This window comes from Podarcis tiliguerta, assembly GCF_965153285.1.
Source record: "Podarcis tiliguerta genome assembly, chromosome: Z".
Classification (NCBI taxonomy): Eukaryota; Metazoa; Chordata; class Lepidosauria; order Squamata; family Lacertidae; genus Podarcis; species Podarcis tiliguerta.
Window position 1 is genome coordinate 4,929,793 of NC_139553.1, and position 16,531 is coordinate 4,946,323.

General features: G+C 41.7%; 1 protein-coding gene across 6 annotated transcripts in view; it reads left to right on the forward strand.

Moving 5' to 3' along the window:
* The window catches only part of CDK5RAP2 (CDK5 regulatory subunit associated protein 2), a 125,465-nt gene extending 112,205 nt beyond the window's left edge, over positions 1 to 13,260 (forward strand). For all 6 annotated transcript variants that reach the window (XM_083422825.1, XM_083422828.1, XM_083422826.1 and 3 more), the window contains 7 exons: positions 225 to 473; positions 4,066 to 4,146; positions 5,371 to 5,612; positions 6,461 to 6,607; positions 8,925 to 9,063; positions 10,589 to 10,635; positions 13,163 to 13,260. In XM_083422825.1, coding sequence (XP_083278951.1) covers positions 225 to 473; positions 4,066 to 4,146; positions 5,371 to 5,612; positions 6,461 to 6,607; positions 8,925 to 9,063; positions 10,589 to 10,635; positions 13,163 to 13,222 — 965 coding nt within the window. In that variant the 3' untranslated portion in view covers positions 13,223 to 13,260. The remainder of the gene's footprint in view (positions 1 to 224; positions 474 to 4,065; positions 4,147 to 5,370; positions 5,613 to 6,460; positions 6,608 to 8,924; positions 9,064 to 10,588; positions 10,636 to 13,162) is intronic.
* The last annotated feature ends 3,271 nt before the right edge of the window (positions 13,261 to 16,531 follow it).

Sequence of the window (16,531 nt, forward strand, 5' to 3'; positions counted from 1 at the left end):
TTTATTTTTTTGGCTCTTATTAAATCTTTGGAGGATAGAAGTAATTAAGGTTGGAGAGGGGTGTGTATTTGTGTGCGCAACCCTCTTCCCTTTTAAATTATTACCACCTACTGTTTGTAGTAGTTAGTTCTTAATATCTGGCTCAAATGCACTCATCCAGCATGTTAATAATGACTCTTTTCATTGTTTGCAATGGTAATTAAAAACAAACCCCAACTCCTAAGATCTTGGCCGTGACGGATCGGATGAATGCTGGAAAGATCAAAACCATCCACTTGACTTGCATGAACTATTGACTGAAATACAGAACTTCAGAATGCAGCTTGAAAGGAGCATCAAGGCAAACAAGACGTTGCATGAAAAATTGGAAGAGCAGCTTTCCAGAGGAAAGAGAGAGGGAGACAACTTGGGGTCAACTGTAAATATCGGCTGCCTTTTAAAGCAAGAATTGCAGCATTACACTGGGATAAACGGTATGGTGTATGGTGCACAATTAGGTTTTTTGTGTTGGTTTGATGGGGTTTTCCTCCAATCCATTTTGTTGGAAACATATGCTGAACTGAATGCATTTGTGTGCTGTGTGGTTTGCTTCTATCCCCTCTTCCCACCAAATCTAACCTAGAGGCAGCTTGAGATTTCAAATGGAGGGAGGTCAAAATACAAGCTCCCCTAGTTCAAAAGAGTGTCCCCATTGAGTCTGACCCCCTTTTTTTAAAAAAAATATTTTTATTTAAATTCCAAAACAAGATTTAAACATACATATTCAATCACAGATACATAGTTTTGACTTCCTTCAGCTCATCCGCGAATCTTCTGTTTTCTAATCTTCTATCCGCAATTCTAAATTTAACATTGCCTTTTATTTTAAATAAACCTTTTCCCTTATTCCCCTTTTTACAGTGTTTCTAATATTATTTCTTCACAAAGCTTCCTGTAAACCCACAAACGTTATTTGCGTATCACAAATGCTTTTCATATAGTCCACAAATTTACTCCAGTCCTTGGTAAACTTGTGATCTTGTCGGTATCGGATCCTTCCTGTTAATTTATCTAATTCTGCGTAGTCCATTAATTTCATTCTCCATTCTTCTATCAATGGTAATTCTTCCTGCTTCCATTTTTGGGCCAGTAGTATTCTTGCTGCTGATACTGCATATAAAAATAATTTATGGTCCTTTCTATTTATTTCATTTCCAACCATTCCTAACAAAAAAGCTTCTGGTTTTTAAACAAATGTATATTTCAACATTTAAAAAAAATCATTATATATCAATTCCCAGAAGACTCTCACCTTTTTACACTCCCACCACATATGATAAAATGTTCCCTCCTTTTCTTTACATTTCCAACACTTATTACATACTTTATACATTTTTGCTAATTTAACTGGAGTGATATACCATCTATAGACCATCTTCTTCGTATTTTCTTTTAATGCAGTACAGGCTGTGAATTTTATCCTTTCGTTCCACAATTTAGTCCACTCCTCTAATTGTATATTATACGCAAAATCTCTGGCCCAATGGATCATAACCGATTTTACCTCTTCGTCTTTCATATACCATTCTAGCAGCAGTTTATACATTTTAGACAAATTTTTGAATTCATTACTCAATATCTCACTTTGAAACTTTGACTCTTTTTCTGAAAATTCTCTCTCCTTTATCTCCATTTTAAACATTTCATTAATCTGATAATAATGCAACCAGTCATTTACATGTTCTTTAACTTCATATGGCTTTAACTTCCATTTTCCTCCTTCTTTAATAATCATATCCCCATAAGTTATCCATCCCCCTCTCATATTGATTTTCTTCACACTCATCACTTCTAAAGGAGATAACCAATGCGGTATTTTTGGTTCTAATAGGTTTTTATACCTATCCCAAACTTCCAAAAGAGACCTTGAATGATGTGGTTTTCAAAACCTTTATGTACTTTTTTCTTATCATACCATAAATAGGCGTGCCAACCGAATCTATTATCAAAACCTTCCAAATCCAACAGTTCCTTATTCTCTAATTTCATCCACTCCTTCAACCAACAGAGGCAAGATGCTTTATAATATAATTTCAGGTCCGGCAGGGCGAAGCCTCCTCTTTCTTTCGCATCAGTTAACAGTTTAAATTGTATTCTTGGCTTCTTACCCTGCGATATATACCTTGAAATTATTTTTTGCCATTCCTTAAATATCATTGCCCTTTTGATTACCGGAATTGTCTGAAATAAAAATAACATTTTCGGCAAAACACTCATCTTTATCGTCAAAATCATTCGCCTTTTACCAGCTGCCACTTTTAAACCTGATCCAAAATGGAGATGGTACCCTGCTGCTACCCAGTAATCTTTGCCAATACCTACCCCACCCAAAGAATGTGTCCTGGTGTTAGTTCCAGCTAAATACAGGCCTTCCAGGGCAGTGTGTGTGTGTGTGTGTGTGTGAGAGAGAGAGAGGGAGAGAGGGAGAGAGATCCCCACTGCCTGTAACCACCTCTCCTCTGCCTTCTACCACCACCATCCCAATTTTTGTGCATTATCAAAAGCGTGATTGAAGAGCTCAGGATTCTGGGGGCGCGTGCCAAGAATGCTGCTAGAGCCCAAATGGTTTTGTGGGGTGCAGGATTTTGCAAGGGCCTCACCAATCTTTGCAGGGGTGTGGTTGGACATCACTAGTCTAAACCTGGCAATTCAGCCTTTTTTGAACTCTTTGCCTCAGGAACCTCCAGCTATTGGAGGCAGCATTCCTCTGAACGCCAGTTGCTTTGAATACCAGTGCTGGGGAGAGTGCCTGTGGGCTTCCGATGGCATCTGGTTCACCACTGTGAGAGCAGGATGCTGCACTCAATGGGTCTGTGGCCTGATCCAGGAATGCTCTGCTTATATTCTTACGTAACCATTCATATGTTTTGCTTTGGAGGTGGGGGACCAGTTTGCCAGCTATAACTGTTACTGTAGAACTGTTAAATTCAGTTTTCAAACAGTTTTGCTTACCTGAATGGCTTGTTACTTGCACAAGCATTTGCTTCAGGAGGCCATGCATTACTCAGGAACAATCAATATGTGCTTCGGATGGTCTGTGAATAAATCAGCAGAATAAATTTTATGCCCTAGAGGAATATTTTCCCACTATTTGCATTGAGATTCAGTGAAGTACTCTAGCAGTTTGAAACTTAAGGGGAGACAGAAGTAGCCACCATGGAAATCTGAATATTAAAAGGAACATCCAGAGCATTGTAATGCCATAGAACATAATGAATGCCCTGTAGCTCAGAACACTACAGAACAAATATTGCAGCTCCATTGACTGGCTTAGTCTTGTACTTTTGACCTTGCTGAGTAGAGCTCAGACAAATGTAGACAAATCACACTGTGCTGATATATGCAGAAGTGGGCTTGTGTGTTTCAGAGGCGTGAAGTTACAAGTTTACAGCAAATTTAAATTTTATGGTACAAGTTGGGTTACCTTTGTAGGAAATAAATTTGAGATGCCCATCTTTGATTTTTAGTGTGTCTGTGTGAATCTTAGGGGTTGTATCCTGTGTTAGCACTACTCAGAATCAGGGTGGATTTAATTTAAATCAAATCGTCAGTAAGACTTGATTTAAATCGTTTTTTTACAGAAAGACATTCTTGCTGGTATAATCTTAATATTTACAAGCAGATGAAGGTTTCTCTTTGGAATAATAAATTTTCAGAGTAGTTTTTACAGTTATATCAAAAACTACTGATTTGGTTATACTATTAGAAATACATAGATAATTATGAAATTATTGTGAGGTTTGAGTTAACTGTTTATATTTGGACAACTTTTCTTCTGTACTTTATTGGAAGGAGAAAAATAATAATTTCCTTGATAACAATTTAAACAATTTATTTAACTAAAACAATAAGATTATAGCATATGTATCCATGTTTGTTAACCCATGTGGTTAAACAATTTAAAAAAAACACCCTGTGTCAGATAATTAACTTATTTGCTTTTTACAGCACTATTAGGGAAGTGGAGGATGAACACTGTTCTGGCTCCTAACCTCTTAATGACCCTCTGCTCCTCTTGATTCCCAGATCTTAAATTCTCTGCTATGGACAGCAATGTCATTGAATTGCAACGGAAGTACGGAACCTGCATAGCGCCACGGAATGCAGGTACTGTTAGACTCTGAAAGTATCTTTAATATACCTTCCAGAGTGAAGACTGTGTCTCTCTGGGATTTCATGATAATACAAACAGAACTTAAGAAGAGCCCTGTGGGGTCAGAGTTCAGCATTCTGTTTCCCACAGCAGCCAATCATTTGTCTCCAAGAAGCCCATAATTAGGGCATAAAGGAAATCATTCTTTCCCAATGTTGCTCTCTGCTAAATCTGAAAGCTCCATGTTGGTCATCATAACTAGGAGCTATCAACAATCTTAACCTCCATTAACATGTCTAAAAAGGTAAAGGGACCCCTGACCATTAGGTCTAGTCGTGGCCGACTGGGGTTGCGGCGCTCATCTCGCTTTATTGGCCGAGGGAGCCAGCATACAGCTTCTGGATCATGTGGTCAGCATGACTAAGCCACTTCTGGCGAACCAGAGCAGCGCACGCAAACGCCGTTTACCTTCCCGCCGGAGCGGTACCTATTTATCTACTTGCACTTTGACATGCTTTCGAACTGCTAGGTTGGCAGGAGCTGGGACCGAACAATGGGAGCTCACTCCATCGCGTGGATTCGAACCGCCGACCTTCTGATCGGCAAGCCCTAGGCTCTGTGGTTTAACCCACAGTGCCACCCTTGTCCCTTTAACATGTCTAATTATGTTTTTATAGCTTCTCCCCACTCAAATAGAATTTGGAGTGTTTTGATGTGAAAATATTAAATAATATGGCATTCAGTGCATTGTTACTGTATTATTTCTATGCCCAGGGACTGAATTCTCTTCTGGGCAACATTCCAGGTTGGGAGTGTGTGTGCACATGCCAGTGAAGGGCAGGGCCAGAGGCAAAAGTGGATGGAGCAATTAATGTAAATTTTACCGTAGTACAATACACTGGTTTCTACACACACTCAAACTATTCCTCCCTGTCCCTCACTCAGACAAGCAGGAGTCATTATCAGAATTCAACAACATACTCCAGCCAGTTAAAAAGGATGCAAAGCAGGACTGGTGAGGGGTGTGGTGTGGAGAGTGTTTTGAGAGCCAGATGGAGAGTCCTGGAGGGCTGCTTTTGGCCCCTGGGCCTGAGGTTCCCCACTTCTGAATTAAAGTGATTTGTAGAAAGAGGGAAAACAAAGTCAATAAAGAGTGCAAGAAGGGGCTGAGTTTCATGTGCAGATGTTGCTTAGATATGCTGAGTGTGATCTGGTCGCTCTGCTCCTGTGCTCCTCAGATACTGAGCTGGCTGTGGATAATTCAGACAGTTCCTCCCGATGCAACTCACCGGCAAACCATTCCAGTGACCCTTGCCTCGTTCCCAGCCATTGTGTGTGGGCAGACAAAAATGGCCGGCACATCCTTGGCTTGATCGAAGATTATAACTCTTTACGGAAGCAAATCTTGGAAGGGCGAAAAAGGTTGTCTGAGCTGGAACTTCCTCTGAAAGAAGCAGGACTTCAAGAACTGGGAGTGACGGTAAACACCATGACTGAGAGCATGATTGTCAGAACTGGGTGCATGATCATTAAGGACACATCTACACCATACATGTAAAGAGCATTGCTTCCTTCAATGAATCTGGGAACTGTAGTTTATTAAGGGTGTTAGGAGTTGTAGCTCTGCAGGGGAGGGTAAGTTACAGTTCCCAGGATTCTTTGGTGGGGTGCCATGTACTTTTAATGTATGGCTGTTATATGTTTGCAGTTTCACGATATATGGGTCTTGCAAGGAACCAGAGGCTTATGGTTACTCTTAAGAGCAAGTTCCCTGCCCCTTCAACTGGTCCCTCAGTGTTTTCTCCCTTTGCTTCCTTTCCATTCTTCATTTTGGCAGCTCCTTCATTTTGTTCCCTCATCAGTCTTCCAAAAGAAAAACATTTCTGCATTGGCCCCTGATAGTTAGCTTACCATTAAGTAGAACAGTTTAAAGGGTCTGCTAACGGAGAAACATCTATATTGCCTAAATTAATGTCAGGAGTCATTTGACTTTCAAATAGCTTGCCATGAAATGCAAATAGGGAAAGGAAAAAGTATTTTCCAAGTGGCACAGCAAACGTAGTAAATGTAGCCTGTTATTAATGACTGTTATTGATTATGCTAAGTCCCCGTTCCCTCCATCCTCACCTTCTTTTTTTGAAGAATACATAATTCAGCTGCCTTTTTCACCTAATAAATTAGTTTGCCTGGCACACAATATACTTGTTCATCAGCCTGAATCTGGAATTCATAGTAAATTGGATTTATTCCATTAATTAAAGCTTACGTTTTCATAATCTTTTAAGGATAAAATGTAACGCTCTTTCTTCTTCTAATTCTGAAATGTAGGTTCCACAGCTGGCATTCCTGAGCAGGCTTTCTACAACCATTTGTGCAATCCAGCATAACCTAGAAGAAGCTGCTCGTTTGTTGAAGCTCCTTTGGAGAGTCTCCCTCCCAATGAAAGTTGTCCACAATGTCGGTTATGCGTTTCAGGTCTGTGTGCTGGTGTTTCGATCTTAAAGTTGGGAGTGCACCAAACGGGAGTGCTTTCTGCTGGCCACTGTCAGGAAGGGAGTTTCCCAAAGAACCTTTAGTCCCAAAGTGCTGTTTTTGAGTGCCAGCAAAGAAAGCCACAATGGTTTGAAAAAATCACATACAAGCAAGAGAAAGAGTAGAAGTGTGCATAATGTGTAGGTAACCTGTAGCCCTCCTGCTGTTGTTGGGCTCCCACTCACATCAGCCCCAAACAGCATAGCCAATGGTGCGGGATGCTGGGAGTAGGAGTCCAGCAATGTCCAGAAGGCCACAAGTGCCATCACAAGCTTCTTTGTGGGGCGGGGGGATAAAAATTGGCTCAGCCTGTTGCCACCTGGCTAAAAAAATTCTGCTCTGGTGCTTTTAGCAGGATAAAAATAGGAACCTGCTGGCAACACCCGTGTCAAGCTTTGATGGTTTAACCTTGGAGACCCTCCCCTCGTAGGCAGTGTTCAAAACTCCCATTGTTCTAGGCGCAGTTCATTAGCAGAAGCAGTTTCTGAGCTCTGGGCACAGTGTTGCACCTAAGATTTCAGATTAAAACTACAGAGTGGAAGGAAAAGAGGACCTTTTTTCTGCCTCCCCGCTTCCAGCTACTCACTGAAGAAGAGACCCTCTTAAGAATATTGGGAGGTGGGTGGGCAGGGGAAGGACTAGATCATGTGAAAAATGAACATAATATTGTAGCTACAGTTCATTCATTTTCAGCTTTGTATTCTTGTTATAAAAAAAACCACACACCTAGACATTCCACTGTTGCGTTCATAACCTAGGTTTAAGGTGCCCTTTAGCTCCTAGCTTTCATATCTCTGTTTCTGACACTGCTCCTAGGCTGTGCTCAAGCAATAGATATCCTGTGGTTCTTCAGAGGTTGCTGGACTCCAACCTCTGTCTGTCCCAGACAGCATGGTCAATAGTGAGGGATGCTGCAGTTGGAGCCTAGCAACGCCTGGAGTGTTACTGGTTCCTCATCATCAGTATGGAGAATTTGGATAAAATAATGTTTGTGCCCTCTCTCAGTACACTAGAACTTGGGGGCGGGATCACAGAATAAGTTGTTTCCTAAGAAATTTGTGAGTATTTCAACTCCTGAAGGAGTAGTTTTTAACTCTGAAATGTGTAGAGTAACAGCAATGAACATCATTTTCCAATAAGCCCCAGAGCTTGTCTCCTCTGCCCAAGTCCTTCATACAGCACAGGATTAAGTTTTGGGGTTTGCTTTTGTCATTGTTGTTGGGCATGATAACTAAAATGGCACCTCCAAGTTTCACTGCAGCAGTTTTGGAAGAGGGCTGTTCATGCTCTGTTTTTGGCTGCCAGAAGCTTCTGGCTGACCCCAATTGCAAATGGGATGCTGGTCTAGACAGACCATTGGTTTGATCCAGCGGACCTCTTCTTACGTAGAGAGCAGAATGTTCTGTAGAGTGAAGAATAGAGAAGAGAAGGGCTTTTCAGTTTTTTTTTCCAAGGATGACCATTCTGTAACAGCAGGCACCTTTTTGTCCTGTGAGCTAAGGGCAGGAGGTTAGATCAGGGATTGAGAACCTTTGGCTCTGCAGATATTGCTGGACTACAACTCCCATCATTCCTGGCCATTGGCCATGTTGACAAGAAATTGTAGCTCAGCCACATGATGGTCATGGGTTAGCCTCCCCTTCTCTAAGCACTGGAGAGCCAGTTGCCCTATTCTTGAGTTCCCTCTAAACCCTGAGAACACCTAATGATGTTGGAAAGTGTCGTAACATCTCTGCCTTGCCAGCACAATATTGCATTTCGGCTGCAAAAGTTTGGCTAGATTTGTTTTGTTGATCTTAGTTTATTCAGACCCAAACATTTCTCAATGGCAGGATGTACGACACTATCCAGAGCTCTTTAGGGCTGCCACATACATATTCGTGCATGTGACCATTATTCACTCAGTACTACAGCAGAACCTTGGTTATCGAACGTAATCCATTCTGGAAGACACTTCGACTTCTGAAATGTTCAACAACCCAGGCACAATTGCCCGTCAGCAAAGTCCATTGAAAAAAGTGGAGAAATGCGCCTCGGAAGCCATTTGATTTCTGAGGCACGTTCCAAAATGGAACCATTCACTTCTGAGTTGTTGGCGTTTGAAAGCTGAAACGTTCGACTTCTGAAGCGTTCAACAACCAAGGTACCACAGTAAAGGGAAATGGGGCACCCCCAGAGGGTATATACACATAAGTGCATGTACCGTGTGGTGGGTCAGAAAGCTTATTCACTTCAGCGTTTTCTTTGTCTTACATTGCAGGATGAACACATGAAAGCAGAAATAAAGAAGCTCCATCGGAAACTGGCCGAGCAGGAAAAGAGGCTGCACTGCACAGTCAAATGCTTACATGCTACCAACCAGCTGAAAGAAAACATGGAGAGAGTCATCATTGATCAGTGTGAGTGAGCCTCCTCTCTTTGTTCCCTTTTCTACTTCTAAGTCATTGTTAGGCCATTGAACTAAATGTAGGAAGAAATCTGGTGCTGCCTTTGGAAACAGGCTGGAAGTTTATGCATCAAATCCTTCAGTGAACCCCAAGCCTGCAGTCTTCCACCAAGGGGTCCTTGCTGAATCCTCTCCCTGTGACCCAACTTCAGCAGGTGGGCAGGGCTGCCTGTCTGTCAAGCTCCTGACATTGTGACATCAGGGGACTAGTTCAAAAGGGCCTGCTCAGAGTGACACACATTGGCTACACTAGGAAGTTCCAGATGGGGTTAATGTTTCACTTAGCGTCATTGTCAAGGAACAGTATCTTTGATCCAGCTGAGATTGTAGACCCAGACATGATCATTAATAGATGGTCTGGATCCACCCTTTGTCAGTTAGCTACCAATCTCAAAGTTATTGATTCACTTGGTATTGTGGGGCTGAATACATGTCTATAAAACCCATAGAAATCAATAGTTTTGTGGGTGTGTTCAGGAAGACTATGCATTGTGCATGAGCAGAGAATATTTTCACATCCTTTTTTAAAAAAATAGATGCATATTTTCCTGCTTTATTAGGAAGATGCATTCACCTTCTTCTGCAGCATATTGATGAAGGAACAAACCGGCTCAGTGAACTGGTCCAGCTAGCAATTACCTGCTGAGGAGTAATTAATCTAGCACTGAAAATGCCATATTAGCTCCCCCCCCCCCCTTGAAAGGTGCATGAAATGGACCTGTATAAATGTCAAAAGTTAACCATGCCACTGAAATGAAACATGCCTCCGCTTTTGATTTCAATTATTAGTTTTGAAACCATCACAAATATACATTTTTTAAAGGTTAACACACATTCTTTCCCACCTATACATGATTTATAGATTATTTTTAAAAAGAGCTTCTCTGTTAGGAAATCCATCCCCCTCCAAATGTTGCTTGTTAGCTCTGTTTCCACCTCTGTGTTGGATGGTGGGTATAGTAAAATATTTCTCTTTGTGCAGATACAATGCTTACATTTTATAAAAGTAACAAATAATTCTATCCTGCATTAACATATCTAAAAGTATATGCTGGCACCCAGCAGTTAATGTTAATTATCATAGCTTTAATTGTAAGCCCCTTGGTGCAGGGGCTTATTTCCTTCGTTGTTAAATCAGTACAACAGATGGTCCCATACAAAAAACAAATGTATAATCCTTTATGCAGAACTTCTCGAGATATGAGGTTCTTTGCAAGCTTTCTGCCCAACTCATCCCTCAAGCAGGCAGTCTAGGAGTCTTATACACGTTTTGTAGGAACAAGTCCTGTTGAACTCATTGGACTTAATTTCCAAGTAGCACATGCAGGATGAACATCATAGGAGAAGAACATGATCGTGTCTGTTGGTTAAAAGCGTCATACTTAGTCTGTGGCTCTTTCTTAAAAAGAGCTTTCATATACCCCTCTTTGAAAAACAAAACTAGCATTCACACTCACATAGTTGTACTTCTTTTACAGTGGCTTTAACTCATGATGTCTTAAGGAAGGCGCGAGGAAACCTTGAAGTAAGTAAAAAACCTTCTACCGTCATTAATTAGCCCTTGCTGTTACGTTCTCCATTTCTCCCTCCCGCTGCCTGTTCATCTTTATGAGCAGCAGAAATTTCCTTGTTAACCTGCTTTGCAAAACTGCTGTTATTTGTTCAGTGTGTGTGTGCAGAGGGTATCACATTCCATATGTTTGGGGAAGATAGCTCAGTTTCTACCTGTTTAATGCAATAAACATTCGTTAATAGTTAATGTTCAGGTTGCACATTCTGATTCAATCTTTACAGCAATGGCCATACTAGCTCTGCCTCTATAATTTTGTATGCTTCCATGGTTCATACTGATTCCTTTTCATTTTCCTTTGGCCACTCACTCAGCAGAAATGTAGACAGTGGATTTGAGGTTGTAAACCAGCCATTGTCTTGCCAAAAACAGAAAAGAGGAAGAGGGCATTGTGGCATCAGTTATTGAGTTGTCTCAACCCCTACCCCCAGTTTGCCAGGCTGCTTACCCCTCCTCCAAATTATTAACATATGAAAGTGACTTATGTGAAGGTTGGAAATACCCTGCTGTAGTACAAGTTTGGTAGAGGAGCTTACTAGTAACAGGTAACACATTATACATCTTCCTCTTCTTGCCATCACCTGCTCATTTGTCACCCAAGTGAAGGGTGCAGGAGTCTCACCGTCTTACAGTGGCCTTCTTGAGAGTAGGGGGACTGCCAGGTAAATTCCAAGTCTCCTGCATGACAGCTTCTGCCCCAGCACCCCTCCTGATCTGTCCGGCACTTTAAACCAGTAGAGCAGCCCAAATGGTCTAAGCAATGTTGTGAGGGACAACCAGCCCTTGAATGTGTACAGAAATCAGTCCAGCCCAGCCCAGAAATCCAGTGAAACAGTTTATTTAAGTGGAGTATAGAAAGAGAGGGAAGAAAGAGCAGGTGTTAGTCCAACACAGAGTAGACCCATGGAAATTGATGGATAAGCTAACATAAGTAACTTAATTTCAATGGATCTATTCTGAGCAGCATGATATAATAATTTTTATTTATTTTAATACAAATCAAATAAAAGCTGCATTATCACAATACCAAATTACAATCCAATTAAAAACAGAGCCAATTATTCAAAAACTGAATTAAACAATTTGAGGTGACTTCCCGTGCACAGAATTTCAGGATGTGACGTTCTTATTCTTTCCTGCTTTCATAATCTTGATTGATTCATTTATAGCAATTCTGATCTTCATCCTTTATTTAACAGCCACTGAGCTCTTGAGTTTCATTCATAGTTGCAAATTTATTAACTCTTGTTTCTGCAAAAGGAGTTTGTATCCAGTACGTTTCCTGTGTGAGATAATACTCTTGAGTAGCATGTACCCAGCAAGTACACACACAATCAAGAGGAATACCAAGCACTACACCAGAACATTGGCCAATTTAATCCTATACTTGGCCAAACATACTCTTCTGGTAGCCTCTGGAGTTTGTTGCAGGATGAGGGACAAAGGAGTATTGGCAACATTCCACTTTTAAGAGCTCTAGACCCAAGTGGCCTCTGATTGACAGGGGTTTCTGAGCAATCAATTGGAGTGACTACACAGTAGGTGGGAGGGTGCTGTTAATGCTGCCTTGGAAGTTGGGAGATGGGCTGCCATGTGGTTAATTGCTGCTTAAAATGGTTCAGCTTCCCTACTAGACTGTAAGGTTTTTTTGCAACATGCTCATTGGAAGGGAGACATGATCTCTCCACTTGGACACACTGGAAGACTAGAGAGCTTAGGCACCTTAAAGGGACAGGTTAGGGCAGGGCAATTAAGACCTTTCATCAGTCTACCTCCGTATGGTCTCCTTTGATGAGCAGAGACTCTGCAGGGTCTTGGGCAACAGTCTTTTCCATCACTTACTGATCCTCTGTTCATGGCGATACCAGGGATTGAACTTGTGGGGCCTCTCCCCTCAGTAACTACTTCTTTCGTTTAACTGTTCCTGAGCTGTGCTAGCTCCGTTTTCCGTTGCCTTCCCTTCAGCCAGTACGCACTTCTCTGTCCCACCTCAGTGATAACTTAAATTGTATATTTCGGTATGTTTAACATCTGGCTTGTAAACTTTTGGGGAGATGTTTTTGTTTTGTTTTTTAATGGTGCATATTTTGCATAAAGGCCTATATGTTTACAATAAGGGTGCAGCTTTCTTTTCCTTGGCATGCCAATTTTCTATATGCTGGGGAAAGCTTCTGGCAGAAGTGGCCACGCAGTGATGGAATGCTGGAAGCTGCCTTAAAATGGTTCATTCTGCTCAGTATTATCTACATTGTCTTGCAGCAGCTCTCGGATCTCATGCAGGGGACATTGCCAGCCCTGCCTAGAGATGCCAGGGCTTGAACCTGGGACCTTCTGCATGCCAAACAGATGCTCTTCCCCAAAGCAGGTTTTCCATCTCACTGAGAAGTTGGCCATTGTGTTTCCCAAAGCCATTTACTGCCAATTGCTACTATCACTTGTAGTGGTATTTTCCATTAACTTGAAATGTTTCATTCTTCCCTAGGTTCAGCCAGCTGAAAACAAGACATCAGCCTCCAGCCTCAGCAGGAAAAGGGTTTTGTGAACGTTCTGCTTCCCCTAATAAAGACCATTTCCCCCCTACTGAGCCTATTCTTTTGACCTTTTCTTTGCTCTCAAGGCCTTAATGCTTAGTTTACTTCAAGCAGGTTATCCTAGCAAGGCTGCCAGGCACCCTTGCTAGAAAAACAAGCCTCAGAAAAACCACTTGCTTTAACATATATAACCAAGTTGGGATTCAAATGTTGATGGTGACCACAGCAAGATGATTAAGGACATGATGGTTGAGGACTTCTCTTTTCTTCCTTTCTGGGTCCCTACCCCCCTTCCAACTTCTGGAAAGCTTCTCTTCTGTATGTTTTTTGAATCATGGTACGAAATGACAGGGCAAAAGGAAAACTCACTGCCACAGCTTCAAGATGGGAGCAAAAGACCGGGTGGCAGTAATTTAATTGTGCCTTGGTGGTTTGCTTGATGTGTTTGTTTGTTTGTTTGTTTGGGTTTTTGTTTTTGGTTCTTTGTTTGGGTTGGTTGTTTTTTGGGAATGTGAGATACCATGAATAATAATCATATTTTTAAATGCATTGTGATTATTTGCTTGGAGGATTTAACTGAAAACAACCTGGTGCACCACACTGAGCTTCTAATCTAGATCATCACTTCACTCTGATAAAAGGTTGGAATCAAATGTTCTGTTTTGCAAGACTAACTCCTAGCTGTTCTTTCCCCCCTTTTTGTCACAGAATGTTATATCTTCGAAGCAAAGATAACATTTTAACCTATGGGAATTGGCCAGCTAAAAGTACCCTTGACCAAACACATCTAGCGCAAAACCAAAAAATGTGTATGCTTCCCCTTTCTTTTTGTGCATCCATTTTTAAGGCCCTGTTTATTCCCCCCTTTGCTTCACAGTGTGTGGGAAAAGCACCAGAGCTACCTCTCCACTTAAGTGAATGGGGCAATCTCCCCACTCCCTTTGTGGATAGAATAGTTTGGCATTAGAGCTGCTACTGCTGGAACATCAAGGTGAAAATTGGGTTGCCTACTCTTGCAGTTTGCAGGAGTTGCTTTGCTTAGCTTACCCTTGACTGGAAAAAGTATATGCAGCTGTGAGGACCTAGGAGGATCTTCATAGCAGTATCTCCCCCTGCCCCAAGGACATTTCCCCCAGGGAACCTATTCCCTTGTGGGCTTTAGATATCAGCAGGGATGGCTAACTTGTTGCCCTGCAGGTGGGTTGGACTCCAGCTCCCATCAGCCCCAGCTAGCAAGGTACACTGTGATGGATGTTGCTCGCAATCCGTCTGTCTCAAAAGACAATGGAGTGTGCCTCCAGGTTGAAGTAAAACGGCTGCATCAGCAGCACTAAGCTATCCTCCCCAGGGTGCAAGCCTGGGCAGTGTGTATGGAGGTCCTGGGCTGATCAAATGAAAAGACCTCTTTTCTTCTCCCGAAGATATCCCTTCCCAGGCTGATGAGCCCTACCTTCCATCTCCAGCATGTGCAGAAACTGCCTTCTTGACCGTTTGACCCACTCTTAGTCTCATCCGCTCAATCCGCCAGAGCCTGTCTTCACATGCAGGGGAAGTCCGTAACTTACCTAGGGTTGCAGACCCATAGGCTACACTCAGCTGGTTTAGCTGGGCAAAGCTGTTTCCCAGGGTGTGGCTACTGCTGCATGCTGACAGCTTCTTAGGAGCCACAGGTGAGAGCTGAGTGCAGGGCAGGCACCAAAGGAGGACTAAGTATATTGGAAGGAGCATGACTATCCCCTATCAGAGGTACTACCACTCCCCTAACACTGCATAAAGGGGTGGTGGGAATTGAAATCCAGTGAATATTTGCAGGTCCTCAGTTTAGCTACTGCTGCTCTAAAACATTCCTTTCTAGGTGTTCCTTTTAGATATATTTTAGAAAAATATATGGAATGTGGGTTTTTGTGTGTGTATAGAGAGAGTATTCACTGTATCTCTGAAATATGTGTTGTTTACTGTAACCCTATGTCTTTGTAACTTGATTTGCTGTTTTGTAAACTGCCCTGTACTACATTTTTTTTTGGGGGGGGTGTGTGAAAGACAGGGTATGAATCTGATATGTTCCATGTAGAAAGCAACAGAATGCTAGACTAGATGGACTTGTTCGTCATATCTAGCAGGGCTACCTTTAATGTTCAAAAATGGACTTTCCAATACATTTTGCATTATTTATCTCTTCTCCCCAAATTCAAACAGTGTTCTTCGGAGGGTGGGAAATAGCAACATCTGGAATAAATCTTAGTAATTTGGCTAGATTAAACTGCCATATGGGTTGGTATTTGTTGAACATCCCCCATTTCTTGGTGCACCTAGAGTTGCTCTATGGAATGGTGAAGTTTAACACACACACAAAATGCCAGTGAAGCAAAAGGGATGTGTTTAACTGAAATTATTTTTATTTTCATTACAACTGTAGAAACTAGTTTAGTTAATGTAGGTAGGTAGATAAATGTCATAGGGCCTACCAGCAAGTAAGGAGTCCAGAAGGTAGAGAGAAGACATGCCTACAAGGAAAGGCCTGTATGGCTTGTCCATGTTTCTGAATCTTGATGGCAGACTTGATCCATTTTTTAAAGCAAACCTTCAGTTTGCGCCACAGAAACCAGAGATGCAAGAGACAGCTTCCAGTCATCCAGAAGCCGTTTTCGTTCTCCTGGCAAAACCAGCTCACCTCCTGCCTTAGATTGCTGCTGCCCCTCTGTCTCTCACTATTCTTCAATGCTTGGGGGAGGAACCAGTGGCCCTCCAGACATTATTAGTTTCCAACACACTCTAGTCAATAAGGTGAAGGATGATGGGTGTTGCAGTAACATCTGAAGGACCAGAGGTTTCTCATCCCTTCCTTCATCAGGTTGTTATATATAGTATACCACACAAAACCATCTTTGTTTTTCAATAATAAAAAATCTTTGTTTTTCAATAAAATGTTGAGGATTTATGTTGTGAAACTAGGTACAGGAAACAGATGATGAAGTTGAAAAAAATGCATTTCTGATCCAAGTTTATTAATTCAATAAATTTATTTCTTATTTAAAAAAAAACCATGTCTATGTTGTTTCCCCTAAATCTCCCTCTTCTGACTCCAAATCCCTCAAGCTTCCATTGCCAACCTTGCTTTTGCTTCATTGTAGCACCTCCTTTCATTTGATCTGTGACAAAAACAAAACCAGAGTCCTCTGTATCCCTAAATTTCCAGTTTCACAGCTGTAGTGGTCTGACACAATTGGCAGTTGCATGTTATTCTCCCTTTGGGTTTTCTAAATTTAGCCATCTGGAATGAACAGACATTGGGGTTATGTCATCTCTTCGGGATTGAGGGT